Source organism: Camelus bactrianus, chromosome 28 (assembly GCF_048773025.1).
Source record: "Camelus bactrianus isolate YW-2024 breed Bactrian camel chromosome 28, ASM4877302v1, whole genome shotgun sequence".
Taxonomy (NCBI): Eukaryota; Metazoa; Chordata; class Mammalia; order Artiodactyla; family Camelidae; genus Camelus; species Camelus bactrianus.
Genome location: NC_133566.1, coordinates 9,799,856 through 9,816,380, shown reverse-complemented (window position 1 = coordinate 9,816,380; position 16,525 = coordinate 9,799,856). Strand labels below are relative to the sequence as shown.

General features: G+C 43.4%; 2 protein-coding genes across 10 annotated transcripts in view; both read left to right on the top strand.

The window, feature by feature from the left end:
- Window positions 1-3,330, top strand: part of LIMS1 (LIM zinc finger domain containing 1) — a 73,925-nt gene extending 70,595 nt beyond the window's left edge. For all 6 annotated transcript variants that reach the window (XM_074354493.1, XM_010959115.3, XM_074354494.1 and 3 more), the window contains one exon: window positions 694-3,330. Coding sequence is in view for 2 of the 6 variants with exons in the window: in XM_074354494.1 (XP_074210595.1) it covers window positions 694-808 (115 nt within the window). In the remaining 4 variants the exon portion in view is untranslated. The remainder of the gene's footprint in view (window positions 1-693) is intronic.
- A 7,333-nt stretch (window positions 3,331-10,663) lies between these two features.
- RGPD4 (RANBP2 like and GRIP domain containing 4) overlaps window positions 10,664-16,525 on the top strand; it is a 51,131-nt gene continuing 45,269 nt past the window's right edge. For all 4 annotated transcript variants that reach the window (XM_074354491.1, XM_074354489.1, XM_074354490.1 and 1 more), the window contains exon 1: window positions 10,664-10,849. In XM_074354491.1, coding sequence (XP_074210592.1) covers window positions 10,778-10,849 — 72 coding nt within the window. In that variant the 5' untranslated portion in view covers window positions 10,664-10,777. The remainder of the gene's footprint in view (window positions 10,850-16,525) is intronic.

The window sequence follows — 16,525 nt, the reverse complement described above, 5'->3', positions numbered from 1 at the left end:
AGAGCAGTTTTACAAGTACATTGAGTGTTGCCCTGGCGTTTAAAACGCGTTGAGTTCTCCATATAAATTCATGCCATTCACAGACGTAACTGCAGGCAGCCTGGCTCACTGGTGCTCTCGGAGGGTGATTTAAGACTTTCTGTCAGCCAGCCCAGATGACCTGTTCTTATTTTAGATTTCTTAAAGGTGACTGTTGTTGCTGGGGGCGGGAGGTCAGGAAAGACGCAGCCTTACAGCTGCCTCCCTTAAAATACTAAGTAAGATTATTTTGCCTTCAGTAAAGGGAGGCTCATTCAAACTACAGAAATACAGCTCTCTGCTTTGAGTAACTTCTTGAAGGTGTTCTCGTGGCGCTTTAAAACGTGGTTGACCTTACCTACCTGCTCACGTTAGGTCCCCCGTGTCCTTAGCACAGAGTGCAGTGCAGCACGCTCTGCCTTCTGCACCACACAGAGAGAGGCGTGAGGTCGGTTCATAAGGACAGCTTTTTTCACATGCTGTTATGAATTTGTATGTCTATTATAATGATGAGCACTGAGACTACAGCGTTGCAGGTTTTGCTGACATGAATGTGGACGTGCTGTATGCAGTGTCTTCATTCACCAGAAAATTACTGCACATTATTTCTGTATCTGTGTACATATGTCGAACACGTTTCTACTAATTTCTTCTCTTTTTAACCATTTTCTTTAGGAATAAATTTGTGGAGTTTGACATGAAGCCAGTCTGTAAGAAGTGCTATGAGAAATTTCCGCTGGAGCTGAAGAAAAGACTTAAGAAGCTAGCCGAGACCTTAGGAAGGAAATAACTGCTTTCAGTTATTGTTTCTCTTCTGTGCAAAGATCAGAGATTACAAGATTGCGTGACCTGATCCACCCTTACCTAAAGCTGTATCTCAGAATAGCTGAAAGTAGAGAGGACCAGGAATGGTTTACTTCATCTCCTTTTTCTCGTTAAAAAAGAAAAAAGTTTGTGGAATCAAATTTTAAAAATGGATGAAATCAAGATTTGCCTTTGTTCATAACCCTTGTCAGTGTGCTGAAATGTAGGCTTAATAGCAAAAAAAAAAAAGTTAATGCTAAATTTTAATAAAGGTCCAAAGATTAAATATAACTTTTAAAAGTGAAAGTAGGGAGTTAGCTTTTACGGGACTCAGATAAAAAATATGAACCTTATTTTGAGTTCAAGGTAAATAATTACAAGTGCAGTTGGAGAGGATATAGGAAAGAAAAATAACCAGCCAAGAAAAACAAATCTCACAGAATCTCAGTACGTTTATTGGACTACTGGCTGTAAGACGAATACGCACGTTACTAAGACAAGAAGCAGGTCTATTCAGAACTACTTGACTTGGGGATTTTTGTCGTCATTGTTAAATGCAGTAATTATTATGCTTAGTTTTATATTTTGTTCTCCTTGTTAACTTCTTCATACAATTACTTAACATAGTAGTTACAGCTAGCTAATAGTATTCCTTTTTAAATTTTGTGCAAAAAAATTTATACTAGGTATTTGAAAATACAGTGTACTTTACAATTTTGGAAAAATGAAGTATTTTTTAATGCAGTACAGCAATTATGCGTCTAAGCTTAAGGTCAAAGATGTAGTCTTAGGACATGAAATTAAATCTGATGTAGTTTGGAATGTATTGCTTAAAAAGTGAATGTATATGTATCAGTCATATTGCCTTTATAACCATGCTAGTATCTATGCTTTATACATAATCAAACTTGCATTGCCTTAGAAAAATACATACATTAATCAGGAATTCTAGCTGTTTCACACAGTACAAACCAAAAATAAGTGCTAAGTGCACTGACTGAGATTTGTAAACTCAAATTCATTTGCCACAGCTATGAGTATATTAAGAATATTTTTCTCCTTTTTGGGGAAACACGTTGAGATTAATTTCTGTGATCTCATTAGGAGAGAATGATGTTGCTATGAATTTCAAGTTTTTCATTACAAATCATTTACTATAAGTAGGAGGTATAAGTGACACTTCTAAATTGGAAGAGGGATGTTTAAGGGCCGATTTTAGGTCGAAAGTAGTGAATTATTTTATTTGGTAAAAAGTTTTGTCCTGATGTGTCTGGACCATTCTTTCTCCATAAATGTGTATGCAAAGCAGATTCTGTGAACATTTTTTAAATGTTACTGCTGCTGTGTTATGTAAAAGATTCAGTTGCCAAGATGGACCTCTAAGGTGAAAATTATGGGTTTTTCCAAAAATTTCTGAAATACTGTTTTGCCATTTAAAAAAAAAAAACTCAGGATGCTACCAGTCTGCCATTAAATATTTGTATGCATGTATTTTTTTTAAAGTTTGTGCATGCACTTTACAGAGTAAATTCTATCTCAGTTTTCAAATAACTTATAACCAATTACTTTATTTTTTAGTGTTCTTTTAGGGTTCAAAGAATTATCAGTGATGGAAAATAATCAATATACAGTTTAAGACTATGTGCTCAGAGGTCTGATACAGTCTTTGCATTTGAAGCAAGAATTGAAATCACTTCCATGTGCCTTTGGCAGCAATAGATGACCAGCAACGAAAGTCTTCAGCATATTTGTTAAATACTATACTGTGGTTACAGGCAAAATAGTGCAGGGTTTGCTGCCTGGAGCCTTGTTGCTGAATTCTCAGATACTCCCCACCCTGGAATCCGGGGCAGAAAACGCCCACTTACCTGTGTTCTCGATCAAGTGGATGCAGCGTGGGCTGAACCCACTGGTTGGTTCACATCTCGTGTCCAGAAGTCCCACTGCTCACTCTGCTCTTGAAGTGTTAGTTCACACTTCCAGTGCTGTTGGGGGTTTTATCCAAACACACTTTCTTCTTTGACAGGGTATTGCTGGGCCCTTACACGTGGGAAGCGGGGAGGGGTGGGGAGGCTGTCAGTGAAACAGAGGACAAACTGCTGGAGTTCACAGCATTTTCCATGGAAAAACTCAGGCTAGAGAGCATCTCCTTGTTTAAAGTCCTAAAGTGGCCTGAAATCACTTTCTGTTCTTACCAGATTTCTGAGTGTTCTTTCTAAGTCTAGGATAATTGGGAAAATGCCTAGGTACGAGTAAGACAGTCTTTGGATCACTTTCAAAGCCTTATTAACATTGTAACTGAAGTGGTAGGTCATTTTGCTTCATTTATTTGCCAAAATAACGATTTCCAGGTTAGGAAAGTTGTGAGGTAAGCTCACAGCATTCTTGTAGTATCTCATTTTAGACTGTCAGCTCAGTGGCAGGGACACTGTATCAGTAACTTTTTATAGGGCAACCATCACAGTGTACTCTTTGTGCTTAATAAATGCTCATAATGATTCAGAATAACCTGTTGTGCATTGTTTAGCTTCCGTGGCTTTGAGACATGGAACTGTGAGAAGACAGGACTAGTGCTTAAGAAAAGGGTGTCTTGGAAACAACCTGTGTCTGTGGATGGATGAATGAATAAAGAAGGTGTGGTGTGTACACGATGGAATATTATTTAACCATAAACAAGTGGGGAATCTGGCCACTTGAGCAACGTGGATGGGACACAATGCTGACTAAGTGAAATGAGTCAGAGAAAGACAAATATTTGTCTTGTATGACCTCACTTACATGTGAAATCTTAACAAAAAACAAAAAAGCTCATAGATCCAGAGGACAGACTGGTGGTTGCCAGAGGCAGGGTGGAGGGGTGGGGGTGGGCAAAGTGGGTGAAGGGGCAGGCAGTACAGACTTGCAGTTGTGAAGTAAGTCTTAGAGAGGTCACGTCCAGCATGGGCACAGCTATTGGTAACGTTGCTAAGAGAGTAGGTCTTAAAAGTTCTCATCACAGGGGAAGTTTCTAGCCCTGATGGATGTTAACTGGACATTGTGGGGTCATTTTGCAGTGGGTACCAGTTTGGAATCATGACGTTGTGCACCTGAAACTAATACAATGTTATATGTCAGTTGTACTTCAATTTTTAAAAAAGAGAGTTCCAAGTTTTAAAAAAAAAAAAAACTTGCTTAGATTTTCATTTACTTTTTAAAGCTTTTGGCGAGGGTATTAGTTTTATTTACTTATTTAAAAATTTTTTTTTAATGAAGATACTGGGACCTTGTGTGTGCAAAGCACGCACTCTACCACTGAGCTATACCTTCCCCCACAAAAAGCCCTTTCAAGCTTTTCCTGTGTGTAGTTTTCTCCTGGAACACTGTCTTTAAGTAGCTCTGTATGTAAGTCCCCGTAGAAATGTCAGACATCCTCTGGGTTCACAGAGCGGCTTCTTTGCAGGTGACACTGTCATTTAATCCTGACACCACCAGCTCCTTGACAGCACGGGGTGTGATGCTATGTTGGCCTTTGGGGTTGCACCACTGAGAAGTGGCACTACCAGAATCCACGTAGTGTGTCCACGTTTCTACTGTTACTCTGGGGTGGGGGGTGAAAAATTCAGGTATTCTTGAATATATCAGAGAACCTTTATATGTATGGATGAAAATGGTAAGGTTACTGTGAATGAGGCAAACCTTGGAACCCTTGGACTGGAGGGGGAGTCTTCCCACTGTTCACTGTAAATTCTGATCTGTTTTAGTTCTGGGGCGGGGGGATGCCTGCCTTCACGGCACTCAGGCAGCCAGGGCGCTGTGTGTGGTGCGCTCACTGCCGGTGCCCCAGGCGCTGCATCCTTCCCGGCTGACTAATCCCAGCCCTGCACCCCTTTTCCTCACCTGGGCAGGTGCAGTCTTCCTTCCCTCCTCCCCAAGCAGGAGGGACGGGAAGCTGCAGCACCACGTGGACGCCGTCATGGGACGAGCCAGCGTAGGGTCTGCAGAATCACAGCACCCTCCTCCCGCGGAGGGGGAGGGGAGTTTTCCCAGAGCTGGACTCCCGAGGAGGATGCCAGGTAGTGGACAGGAGGGGCCGGGAAAGGGTGGGTGGCCTAGGCCCTCTTCCATTTCCTGTTTTCTCCCTTTCCCTTAGTGGGGTCACCGTCTGTCCAGGCTTCTCAGCTAACGTCCAGCTGACTTCTCTCCTTCCCTCCCAACAACCTCCATGTGTCCACCAAGCAGAGTGCTCTCAAACCCAGCCCCTGCCCGCCGCCAAGCTGCCCTCCCTCTGCCCTGACCTCCAGGCACCCGTCACTCACTCGCTCCTGCTTTGTGACCTGGGTTTGGTGCACTGGGCCAGCAGGTCCCAGCCTGTGGTTGCCTGTTTTCTCCCAACTGCCAGTGCCCATCACACAGGGTTCAATGTCTTTCCCATATTGTCACCTGCCCTCCTGAAACACAGATACCCTTCTCACTTTTGAGACTCAGCACAAATCCAACACATTTTAGAACACTTCATCACTTCTCCAAGCAAAACCAGCACTCTTCCTTTCCCCTTAACTAACCCTCCACTCACACCTCTGACTCCCAGGCTGTTAGACACTGTGTGTATCTGTGTTCCCCCTAGGCGGTTGGCTCCACAGCCTCCTTGCCGCTCACAGGAGGAGCGCAGCGACTGCTGCATCCTTGGCAAAGCACACTCTGCCCTTAACCAGTTTCAAGCATTCCATGAAGCTATCCTAACTTTTCAGCTCAGAGCCAGCAGCGCCCCCAGCCCCAACTGGCCCCTGGGACTCACACATGCGGTGACAGATCATGTTAACATCTTTATTTTCATTCATCTCAAGGTATTTTCTAGCTTCCCTTGTGACTCCTCCTTTGACTCAGTGGTTGTTTTAGAAGTTGGTTGTTAATTTGCACGTATTTGTAAGTCTCACCTCTCTCTGTAACTGATTCCTAATTTCATTCTATTGTTGTGAGAAAACATACTTCATATGATTTCAGTCCTTTTACACGTGCTGAGGCTTGTCTCATGCCCTGGCATGTGGTCTCTGCTGGAGAACATTACACATGTACTTAAATGTTCTTATTCTGCCTTAAAATGTAGATTTTATTTTATCACAACAAATAGCCTAATTAAAATATAGGCAACAAGACAAAAGAGTTTACCAAACAAGAGTTACTGATGGCAAATGTGCCTATGAGAGAATCTTCAACAATATTACCTTATAGGGGCTAAAATAAAACTGCTACTGAATGACACTTGGGCCCATTCGCCCACAGTCAGTAAAGCCAGTCTACTGACCCCAGGTTGTGGTGAAGGAAGGTACAGCGTTTACTGCAGGTGCCAAGCAAGGAGTCCGAGCAGCTGGTGCTTAAAAAATCTGAAGCCCCTGCAGGCTTTCAGGGAAAGGTTTTTAACAACAGAGGAGGGAGGGGGCTGTGGGGTGCATGAGCAGCACCAGACATTGTTCTGATTGGTCAGTGGCGAGGTCATCAGGAGTCAACATCATCAACTTTCTGCTTCCCACCCATCTGGGGTCCCCGTGCTTGTGGACAGCACAGTTAACTCCTTCCAGCTGGTGGGGGTCTCAGTGTCTGCAAAACAGCTCCAGGGACGTGACTCAGAATATTATCTATAACCTTCAGGAGGAACTAAAGGTCCTTGACTTTGTTTAACGGCTAAACTATCGTTATTTTGTCTTGCTTGACGGTTTTCCTTTGTTTTTGCATTTTTTCATTTCTCTGATTCAGTTTATTCTTTGGAACTCAGAGAAGGTCTACAGACAAGAGGCAGGTGAAGGACAGGGGGGTGGGGTTGTCCTGGGAAGGCCCCAGAGGCTCCTGCTTGGCTACAAAACCATGTGCAGTCCTGCTACACACTTTTTAGAATGGCTTAAATGTAACAATACTGACAATACCAAGTGATGACTAAGGTGCAGAGCAATCAGATTTCTCACACGTCCCTGCTGGGAATGCAGAATGAGATGGCCGCCCTACAAAACAGTTTGACAGTTTCCTAAAGTTACACATAACACCCACCGTGGGGCCCAACAGTCCCACACCTGAATCTTTACTTTAGAACAGGTGTGAGCAAAGTTATCCTTAAAGGACCAGATAATAAATATTTTAGGCTTACAGGACACAGGTCTCTGTCACAACTAACTACTCAACTCTGTCACTGGAGCACAAAACAGCCGTAGGACACCACATAAACAAATGGGCATGGCCGTGTTGCAGGAAATTTTCATTTGCAAAAATAGGCAACCATCCCACACATAGGACTTTGTTTGCAAACCCTTGCCCTAAAGAAATGAAAACTTGTGCTCACTGAAAAACACATATACAAATGTTTACAGCAGCTCTGTTCTCAGAATCACCCGAAACTGTAACAACCCAAATGCCCTACAGCTGGTAAATGGATAACCCCGTGGTACATTCACACTGTGGAACATTACTCAGCAATGGCAAAGAATGAACTAGTGATTATGCAAAAACTTGGATGAATTTCAAAGGCAGTACGCTGAGTGAAAGAAGCCAGTATCAAAACACTGTATGATTCCAACCATAAGATATTCTCGAAGAGACAAAACTACAGTGTGGAATCAGGGCAAGGGACGAGTGCAGGGCGTGACTCTAATGCCGTCACCTGACCCAGGTTGGGGGTGATGGAATCAGCTGCATCCTGTGGTTGTGATTACACAAATCTATGCATGTCTTAAAATTCATAAAACTACACACACCCCAAATGGGTCATTTTTCTATATGATTATTTACCCCAAATACCAGCATCAGTTCTATTAAGAAGATAGTAATTATGACTTTGTACCTCATTTCTTTACCACCTAAGCCCTCAGCTGTTTGCAGGCTGGTTTTTGCCTGCACCGTTTCTTTCAAAAACCAACTTTCAGGAAGCAAGTTGTCGGTGGCTCAGTATCATGTACACACGAACACCGTGTGGAGAGAAGCGAAGCAGTTCTCTATTGATTCTTAGAAAAGGGTTTATAAAGGATATGCACGATGCCTCACATATCATCTAAGTTATAACAATATTAATAATCTTAAACTATTTAGGTCCCCAAGCTCCTGCAGTAAGCACAGGATGTTACATGATCAAGGACAGACTGTTTGAAAGTTCATCAGGAAACTTCATTAAGTAGGCCATCTCTTGTCCAGCCGGCTGTGCCTATCTTAGGTTGTCCTCCTCTGAGGAGCTCACCCGTCACTGGCTATCCAGCCATCCATACTGGATACATTAAGTAGGCCATTTCTTACCAGCCTGGATACGTGACATTCCTCACAGCTTGTTTATCAGTTCAACCTACGGCTATTCTCTAGAGCTTTCAGACAGGGGCCTACATAAGTCTAAAGAATTTATCTCAGTCACCTTTCCTGACCTCTCTGCAGCGTTGTTATGCTGTCGATTATTCTCTCCTCAGAGTTTTGTTCTAGCTTCTGAGATGCTGTACTTTTTGGCATTTCTGACAGTGCCACTGACTGCTACACGTAATACTGTTCTCCAACACAACCTGTTCTCTTTAAGTTCACCATCTGAACAAGAAGTACTAGAACTGTTCAGAGCTTCGCTGCACAACACACCAAACACACAGGGCACTCGAGTACTTGAAATGGAGCAAGTGCATTCAGCTGAGCAGCTGAATTTTTAACTCGATTAAATTTTAATTAATTTAAAATGTAAAGCTTGATATGCATTTCGGTTATTGACAAATTCCAGGTATGTCTGGAACAACTTGGGTAAATGAATCTATTTTTTTCCACCCTACATTTTATGAAATCTAAACACAGATTCAATTTCCATAGACCAGATTGTGAATGCTTGGTACAGAAAAAAGAATGTAAGATCGCTTACTAACAATCTGTTTATATTAACTGCATGTTGAAATTATGTTTTAAACATAGTGGGTTAAATAATTATAATTACATAATTATAATAATAATTATTAAAATTATATTCATCTGTTCCTTCTTGCTTTTTAAAGTGCGGCTTCTAGAGAATTTTAAATTGTATGTTGGGTCACGTTATATTTATCCTGGGCAGCACTGAGTAAGGGGCTTCAATTTGCACACTCGTACGTACAAAAGCACGTGCACATATATACATATATACAAGTGTCTACATACAGAGCCACGTACATGCGTGTGTACACACGTTCCTTAATTTACAGGTGTGTGCGAGCTTGGCCTCCAGGATTCCAGGCAAGGCTGGGCTGAGCTACCATGTGATCCCTCTTCAGCTGACAGGGAAGAGACATTTCTGCACCCCGAAGGCAGGGGAGGTTGAAGGGAAGTCAGCGCCCCAAGTACAAAAGACTATTTTCACAGATGCAATCAAAGCAAAAGTTTTAAAATGGAAACTTAATTATGGGCAAGAGCAAAAGACAACGTCGGTGGCAAAAAGCAGTCATGTTGGTACTTCCTGTTTCTGGCGTTCTTTTTTCATTGTTAAAGTATAGTCAGTTTACAACACTTAGTTTTGGTGCACAGTGATTCAGTTATACGTATGGATATCCCTTTTCATATTATTTTTCATTATAGGCTATTTCAAGGTATCAAATATAGTTCAATTAAATCAGAGGTGAGGACTCAGGTTAATCAGATGAAATGGTGGCTAATGAAAAATCTCATAAGCCAGGTATGTCTGTGGACTCAACTCTCACCTGAATGGCATTTACATTTGCAATGCGTCAGCAGGAGTGGTGGCCGGTACAGTGGACGGCATCCCACCGCTGAGGTGTTCCCTATGGAGAATTTATAGCTACTGTGTCATTCCAGGAAAGGGTGATTACTTGTGAAAATGTTTGGATGGAACTGGTCCGTGCTGCGAAAAAAGACCTGGGCCAGAACACACATCTTCATGGAGAAAGTCTGTTTTCTAAGCCCAGAAGGGCAGCTCATCCTTCCACTTGGTAAAAACTGAGATTACAAAGCTTAATAAATTTACTTAAGAAAGGGCCTTTTGAGTTCCTCAAGCTTTTCTCTTTGGCCTCCTCCTTTTCAGTATATTCAACTAAAACAGACTGGTGGTGGTACACATGCTAGGTAAGAGTCCCTGGGAAAGGGGCAGCCTGCTCCCTTCCTGGGTCTCCTGACCTGCAAAGCCGAGCACGTTAGTAACAGTGCCCTCAGGAAGCTGTCAGGAGAATCAAGGGCGTCACCAGAGTGAAGTGCCAGGGAAGGACCTGATCAGGGCGGTGCTCCCTGTCGCCACGGCTCTGCTACCCCGCCCTCTCCAAGGCAAACGCGCGGTTTCCACGGGAGCCGGGTTCCCGCAGGGTCCCCCCGGAGGCTGGAGTGAGCGGACTCCAGTCCCGCCCCCGGTTAGCGGACAGGACTGAAACAAAACGGACAGCCTGGGGGGGCCCTCCTTGGAGAGGCAGTATCGTCCATTGTAGAAAATAAGGGACAAGCAATGGGGAAAGCCTGGAAGCGGCCAGGTTAATTACAAGCGCTGGAGAAAACCGCATTTCGTCTGTTAAAACAGGAGGACACAAATCATCCACAACCGTAAACTGCCGACGTCCAGTGCACACGGGCGCGCTTTCTTTAAACTGGAAACACTTTGTGAAATCGTTTTAAACTAAACTTAAGACTTAGAAACTCAAGTTCCGAAAGAAGGCACTTGACGACTTGGAAGACGCAGACGACGGGCGCGGAGCTAACTCCCTTCCGGACGCGGGCCCTCTCCGCCCGCCGTCTCGCCGCGCGCTTTCACCACGTCACAACCCACGAGCTTCGCGTTCCCGCGCGCCGGGGCCCGCGCCGCGCAAGCGCAGTCGTCTCCGAGCGCCGGCGCCCGCGGGACTTGCGCGGCGCACAGTGCTGACGCAGCACGCACGCGCGTCGGCCCCTCGCCGGCGACGGCGCTGCGTCACGGACCTTCGAGCACTGCGCTCCCGAGACGGCGGCCCCTGCGGCCTCGGCGCTGGCGTCCCGCGCTCGGAGTCCGGTCGGCGGCGCGATGAGGCGCAGCAAGGCCGACGTGGAGCGGTACATCGCCTCGGTGCAGGGCTCCGCCCCATCGCCCCGAGAGGTGAGCCGGCCGGAGCGTGCGGCCTCCGGGCGGGCCGGCGGCGCCATGGCTCCGGCTGAGGAGCGGCCGGGCTGGCGGGCGGGGGGTGGGGAGGCGGCGGGCGTTGGCGCGGCGCTCCCTGCTTCTCCTTCTCCTTTTCTTTCTCCTCGGCGCCCCGGCGGCACCGCTGCGCCCACGGCCCGGGCTCCTCGCCGGCCCTCACACTCCGCTTTGGACGCGGCCTTTACTGGCTTTTCGCTTTTCGGCGGAGTCTTGGGGATTCTGGGTTTCCTGTCGGGTCTTGCTCGTGGGGTAGGCCTTCCAGCCTTCCGAGAGGCCTCTTAGGGCGCTTTTCCTTCTCCGAGGTGGGCCGCGTGCTGGGTGACCAGGGTGGGCGCTGGATCCTGAGTCACTGCCGGCTCGCAGGTTGTGGGGCGTGGGGCGCGCAGGGCGGAGTTAGGGCGTCTGTCCTCGGACCAGCAGTGTTAGACATGCAGGACAGTGTTCGGCGCACGGTAGGCGCTCTGTCAGTGTGGCGTTCTGGGCTCGGGCCCGTGGGGACAGAGGTTTCTGAGGGAATTAAAAGGGGAAGCGCACGGACAGTCACGGCTATCGTGGCACACAGTCTGCGCGTCTTTCACCGCCCACCGGGCACGTGTTATCTTCCCGCTCCCAGCGACCCTGCGGGTATGGAAACCTGCAGAGATTAAAGATACTCGCCCGGCGTCGGAGTGGTGGTGCGGCGGGATTCCGGTAGTGCGTGTGGTTTTCATTTAGAAGTAGAGGAGCAGGTTACAGGCCATTCCTTCACAGGAGAGAAGGGTGTCTACAAACTTTGTAATTTCAAACTGCTGGCATAGTCGTAAATACAAACGTGGTACCAGAGTCTAAAACAGGGCTTTGTTTAATGTCTCTGTACCCTTGAAATTGATAGACTTTTATTTTCTAAAGCAAATCTGTAGCTTTTATGAAATTCTTGGTGGGAACCCGGATTCTCAAAATGTTTAGAACCACTGTCTAGACAGGAGTTAGAATGTTCTTTGAACTAAACTTTTCTATCAAATAAAGAAGGGTGAGGACAAGACTTTAAAGGTTTTGGGGTTTTTTTTTTTTTTTGGCCTCCTATTTTGTATTTATAAAGAGTATTACTATTATTTTAAATGGAAGTGCTGGGGATTAAACCCAGGACCTAGTGTACGCTAAGGATGCGCTCTACCACTGAGCTACAGCCACCTCTCCATAAAGAGTATTATTCTAATGAGATGTTCTCCTTCAAACGGGGAAATCATTTGCTTTAGAACCTGGGACTTCAGTGGAACATTAGCAAGTGATGACTTAGGAGCCTGTGACCGTATTCTTTTAGCTTGGGTCTGGGTTAGGCAGAGGCAGTGGCTGTGAGGAGTAGAAAGAGACTGGTGTTGACGTGGTGCCCAGTTTGGCAGAGACTGGCTGTGAGTGAACTGACTTACCAGGATGTCCGAGTTCTAGGGGCAGTGATGGGGCCACAGTCTCCTGTCTTCCCAGGCCTCCATTGTGCTGTCGTTTGTTCCTCTCCTCTTTGCTTTTGCCATTTTCTACTCTTTCATGCCTGCTTTTGCCTTTGGTGAAAGTGTCACTTACGTTTCTTTAATTTTTTTTCCAGATGGCTTCTATTTAGTTTTCTTAGAGTTCTGTCTAGTTGGCTTCCTATTCCTCACCTCTGATTTCCTGCTTCTCAGGGGCAGCTTGACAGCTCTTAGTTGTTCTAGCATTGACACCTGTGCTTCATACTTCTGAACATACGTATATACTTCTAACATACGTATATACAGGGACCCTTGAACAACATGGGTTTGAACAGCACAGGTCTACTCCTGTGTGGGTTTTTTTCAGTAAATACGGACTGTAGTACTGTACAACCCAGTGTTGTGAGTCTGAGGATGTGGAAACTTGGGTACAGAGGAGCCAAGACTGTAGAGGAACCCTGTGTACAGGGGACCGGCTGCAAGTCTGTGTGAATTTTCTACTGCCAGGGAGTCAGTGTTACTAACCCCTGCTTTGTTCAATGGTCAACTGTATTTTTCTTTATCTGCTTTTCCCTATTTTAGACACTTTTTATTGGCTTTCAACTCAGTTCCTCCAAATCTGTTCACAGATATATTTATTTTCACCCTCATTTTTCCAGTTATGTTATTGCAAATTTTAGTTAAATGGTTATCTAGTGTTTGTATAATTATGGGAAGGTAAATATTTTTGCATTTGAGTTACCTTTATAGTTTTTTTCCCCCAGAGTTAATAATAATTGCTCTATCTTTTGGTTTGTTTAGTTTCCTTTGATATATTACTAATTCTGTACCCAAATTCAATTCAGACTCTCAAGTGTTAACAGATAGGTTGCACAATCCACCAATTTTAGCTTAAAAAATTGTTTTAAAGAGTCTTGCTTCTGGATTACTCTTGTCTGATTGCTCCTCCCTAGGCCAGTTGGTGCTTCTCTTTGCTACACAGCTGTGCTACTGGGCTTTCCTATATCATCATCTTGAGAATTCCTTTCACCTCTTTTCTGGTGTTAGACTCTTGGTTTCCTGTAACTCATGTCCTCTGTTTTGGTGTAGCACAACCTCCAGTTTGCTTTGAGTAGGAATCGATGGGAATTTTTTTTTTTAAACATCGTATGTCTAAAGAATGTCTTTACCTAATCGATTGGTTATCAGATTCTAGGTTTGAAATAATTTTTTCCTCAATTTTGAGAGCACTGCTTCATTTTTGAATTGTACTGTTAGAAGTGTGATGTGATTTTTAGTTCTTAATAGCTTACAGGTTTTCTGGAAGTTTCAATTGACAAACTCATTTCTTTCCGTTGTGGGACATTTTTTATGTTATTTCTTCGAGCTTTTCTTCTCTCTTGCTTTTTTTTCCCTCTTATTTTTCTGACGTTCTTAGTAATTGAAAGTTGGTTCTGACTTGATCCTCCAAATTTTTGTCTCTTATTTGTGTCCTCTGTTTGTTGTATTTTTTGAGAGATGGTTTTTAACCTAATCTTCCCAGCAAAGGGGAGTGGGAACACACTGTTCAGTACCTAAATGTTGCTTATCCCCCTTTCCCTCACCCTTGTCGGGACTCCATAAGTTTGGAACCCACCAGTTTATACTAGAACAAACCTATTTACTTCAGGTTTTTACAGGGGATGTATGCAAGAGGCGGAGTCAGGTGGCTGTGTAAGTTGAAGGGTCATGTGGCATCTCTTGAGGTCTGAATGTACTGTTTTCAGCCCCACAGCAGTTCTCCAGACTTAGCAGCTGAAGTGAATTCAAGTATTCGCTCACAGTGGCATGACGTGTCATGGGAAGCAGCACTGGTCCAGCCAGGGACTGTCCTGTGCGCTCCTTTCTCGCTGTGTGTCCTTCACAAGGCACTGAACCCACCTGGGCTCTCCCCTCATAAAATGAGGAGACTAGAGACAGAAGAGTATCACGTTTCCCCCAAATTTTGTGATTCTTTGTATTAGTCTTTAATAATTGTTTAATCATCTGAAGATAGTCCTCTTTAGTGAGCAAAATGGGTTATGGTGTTGATTTTTCTGTGATGTGTTGACATTGTACCTTGTGGAAGTCTGTTTTAAAAAGGGTGGGGGAAGCTACATTCCTTTTAGTGCCAGTTTGAATGTTGTGTATTACTATTGTCATAAACTTCCTCCTGTCTTATAAATTCATGAATTCATGGGTTTGGGGAAGGAAGGCTGTGTACCAAATTCTGATGTATTCCTTTCTTTGCTTTTTAAAGTATTTCTTATTAACTACAGTTCTATCCTTCTTGATGTTTTCTCAGATGTTTAGGAATCCTGAAGTTTAACATTGTTTATAGTTTTAGAATATATCCTGCTATGGATGTACAGTAAATATTGTCATACTAAGATCATATGGAATGACTTTCTGGGTGTAAGTCACTATTTTGACATGAAAGTAAGTATGTTTTCAACACCTTTATGGAGAGTAATTTATATACTGTACAATTCACCCATTTAATGTGTACAGTTTAAAGAGTTTCAGTGTATTATTGATGTTTTAAATTGTGGTAAACTAGGTATAACAAAATTTGCCATTTTAATAACTTTAAAGCATATAACTCAGTTGCGTTAGTGATGTTTAACCTTCACCACTGTCTATTTCTAAAACTTTTCATCACCTCAAACTGAAACTTTTTAACCATTTAGCAGTAATTCCCCTGGTTCCTCTTCTCCCTAGCACTGGTTACCTTGAATCTACTTTCCCACTTTACGAATTCGCCTATTTTAAATATTTCATTTCTGTGAGAGTGTACAATAATTGTCCTTTTGTGTCTGGCTTATTTAACTTAGCATGTTTTAAATATTCATCCATATTACAGCATGTATCAGGACTTTCCTTTTTATGGCTTAGTAGTAATCTATATGTATATACCACATTTTGTTTATCCATTTATTTGTTGATGGACACTTGCGTTTCTACCTTCTGGCTATTACTGAGTAATGCTGCTGTGAACATGGTGCAGTGTACAGGCATCGCTTAGAGACCTTGTTTTTAATTATTTTGGGTATATATATTTCTAGGAGTAGAATTGCTGGGTATAGCCTGTGTTTAGCTTTTGAGGAATTGCCAAACTATTTCTATAGTGGCTGCACCATTTTATATCTCCACTAGCAGTGTAAGAGGGTTCCAGTTTCTCCACATTCTTTTTTTTTTTTTTTTTTTATGATTTGTAGCCATCCTGATGAGGGTTTTTTATTGCGAGTTTGATTTGCATTTTCCTAATTACTAATAACATTAACGTTGAGCATCTTTTCCTGGCTTATTGGCCATTTGTATATCCTTTTTAGAGTAGTGTCTACTCAAGCCTTCTACTTTGGGTTTTTTAATTGAATATTTGTGTTTGTGTTATTGAGTTGTAGAAATTCTTTATGTATTTTGGGTATGATTTCCCAGTATTTTCTCTCATTCTCTAAGTTGCCTTTTCACTTTATAATGTCAGTTGATGCAAAAAAATGTTTAATTTTGCTGAATTTTATTTTATCTGTTGTTTCTTGTGCTTTTGGTGTCATACCTAAGAATCCATTGCCAAATTGGAGATAATGAAGACTTACCCCTATGTTTTTTTCTAAGAGTTTTATGGTTTTTAGTTTTTATTGATCCATCTTGAGTTAATTTTTATACATGGTGTGAGGAAGGGATTTAGTTTCATTCTTTTGCATGTGGGAAATCAGTTGTACTATCATCATTAGAGTAAAACTAACCTGCCTCACAAAGCTCTAAACCCAGCTCACACTAAGTGCAAATCTAAACTCAGCTGTATTAGTGAGTGAACAATCCTGTGGCAGGTGAATTCTCTTTACAGTGATAGGAAGAAGTGATGTCAGGGACCAAAAGTTGAGGTCTCTGAATATTTGGCTGCCTAAACCCAGTACGGTAACTTCTGGTACCTCTAGTTTAAAACTAAAAAGATCAAAAGGATTGGGAGAAGCCACTTTCAGGGTCCGTAATCCTAGAAAAATCTCAAAGATTTTTCCTTTATCAGAGATTTTTTCTGAATTTTTTCCTCCTGCTTCACTGGTGTTTTCTCTCTATTCAGCTTAGGAAACTTCTGTTATGCCTTTGACAGGTGTACTGGACCCAATGCTGCCTCCTCCCCAGGGCATAGAGGGGAGGTGAGAGGGAGGTGAGTTGCATTGGGGCCTTCCACTTA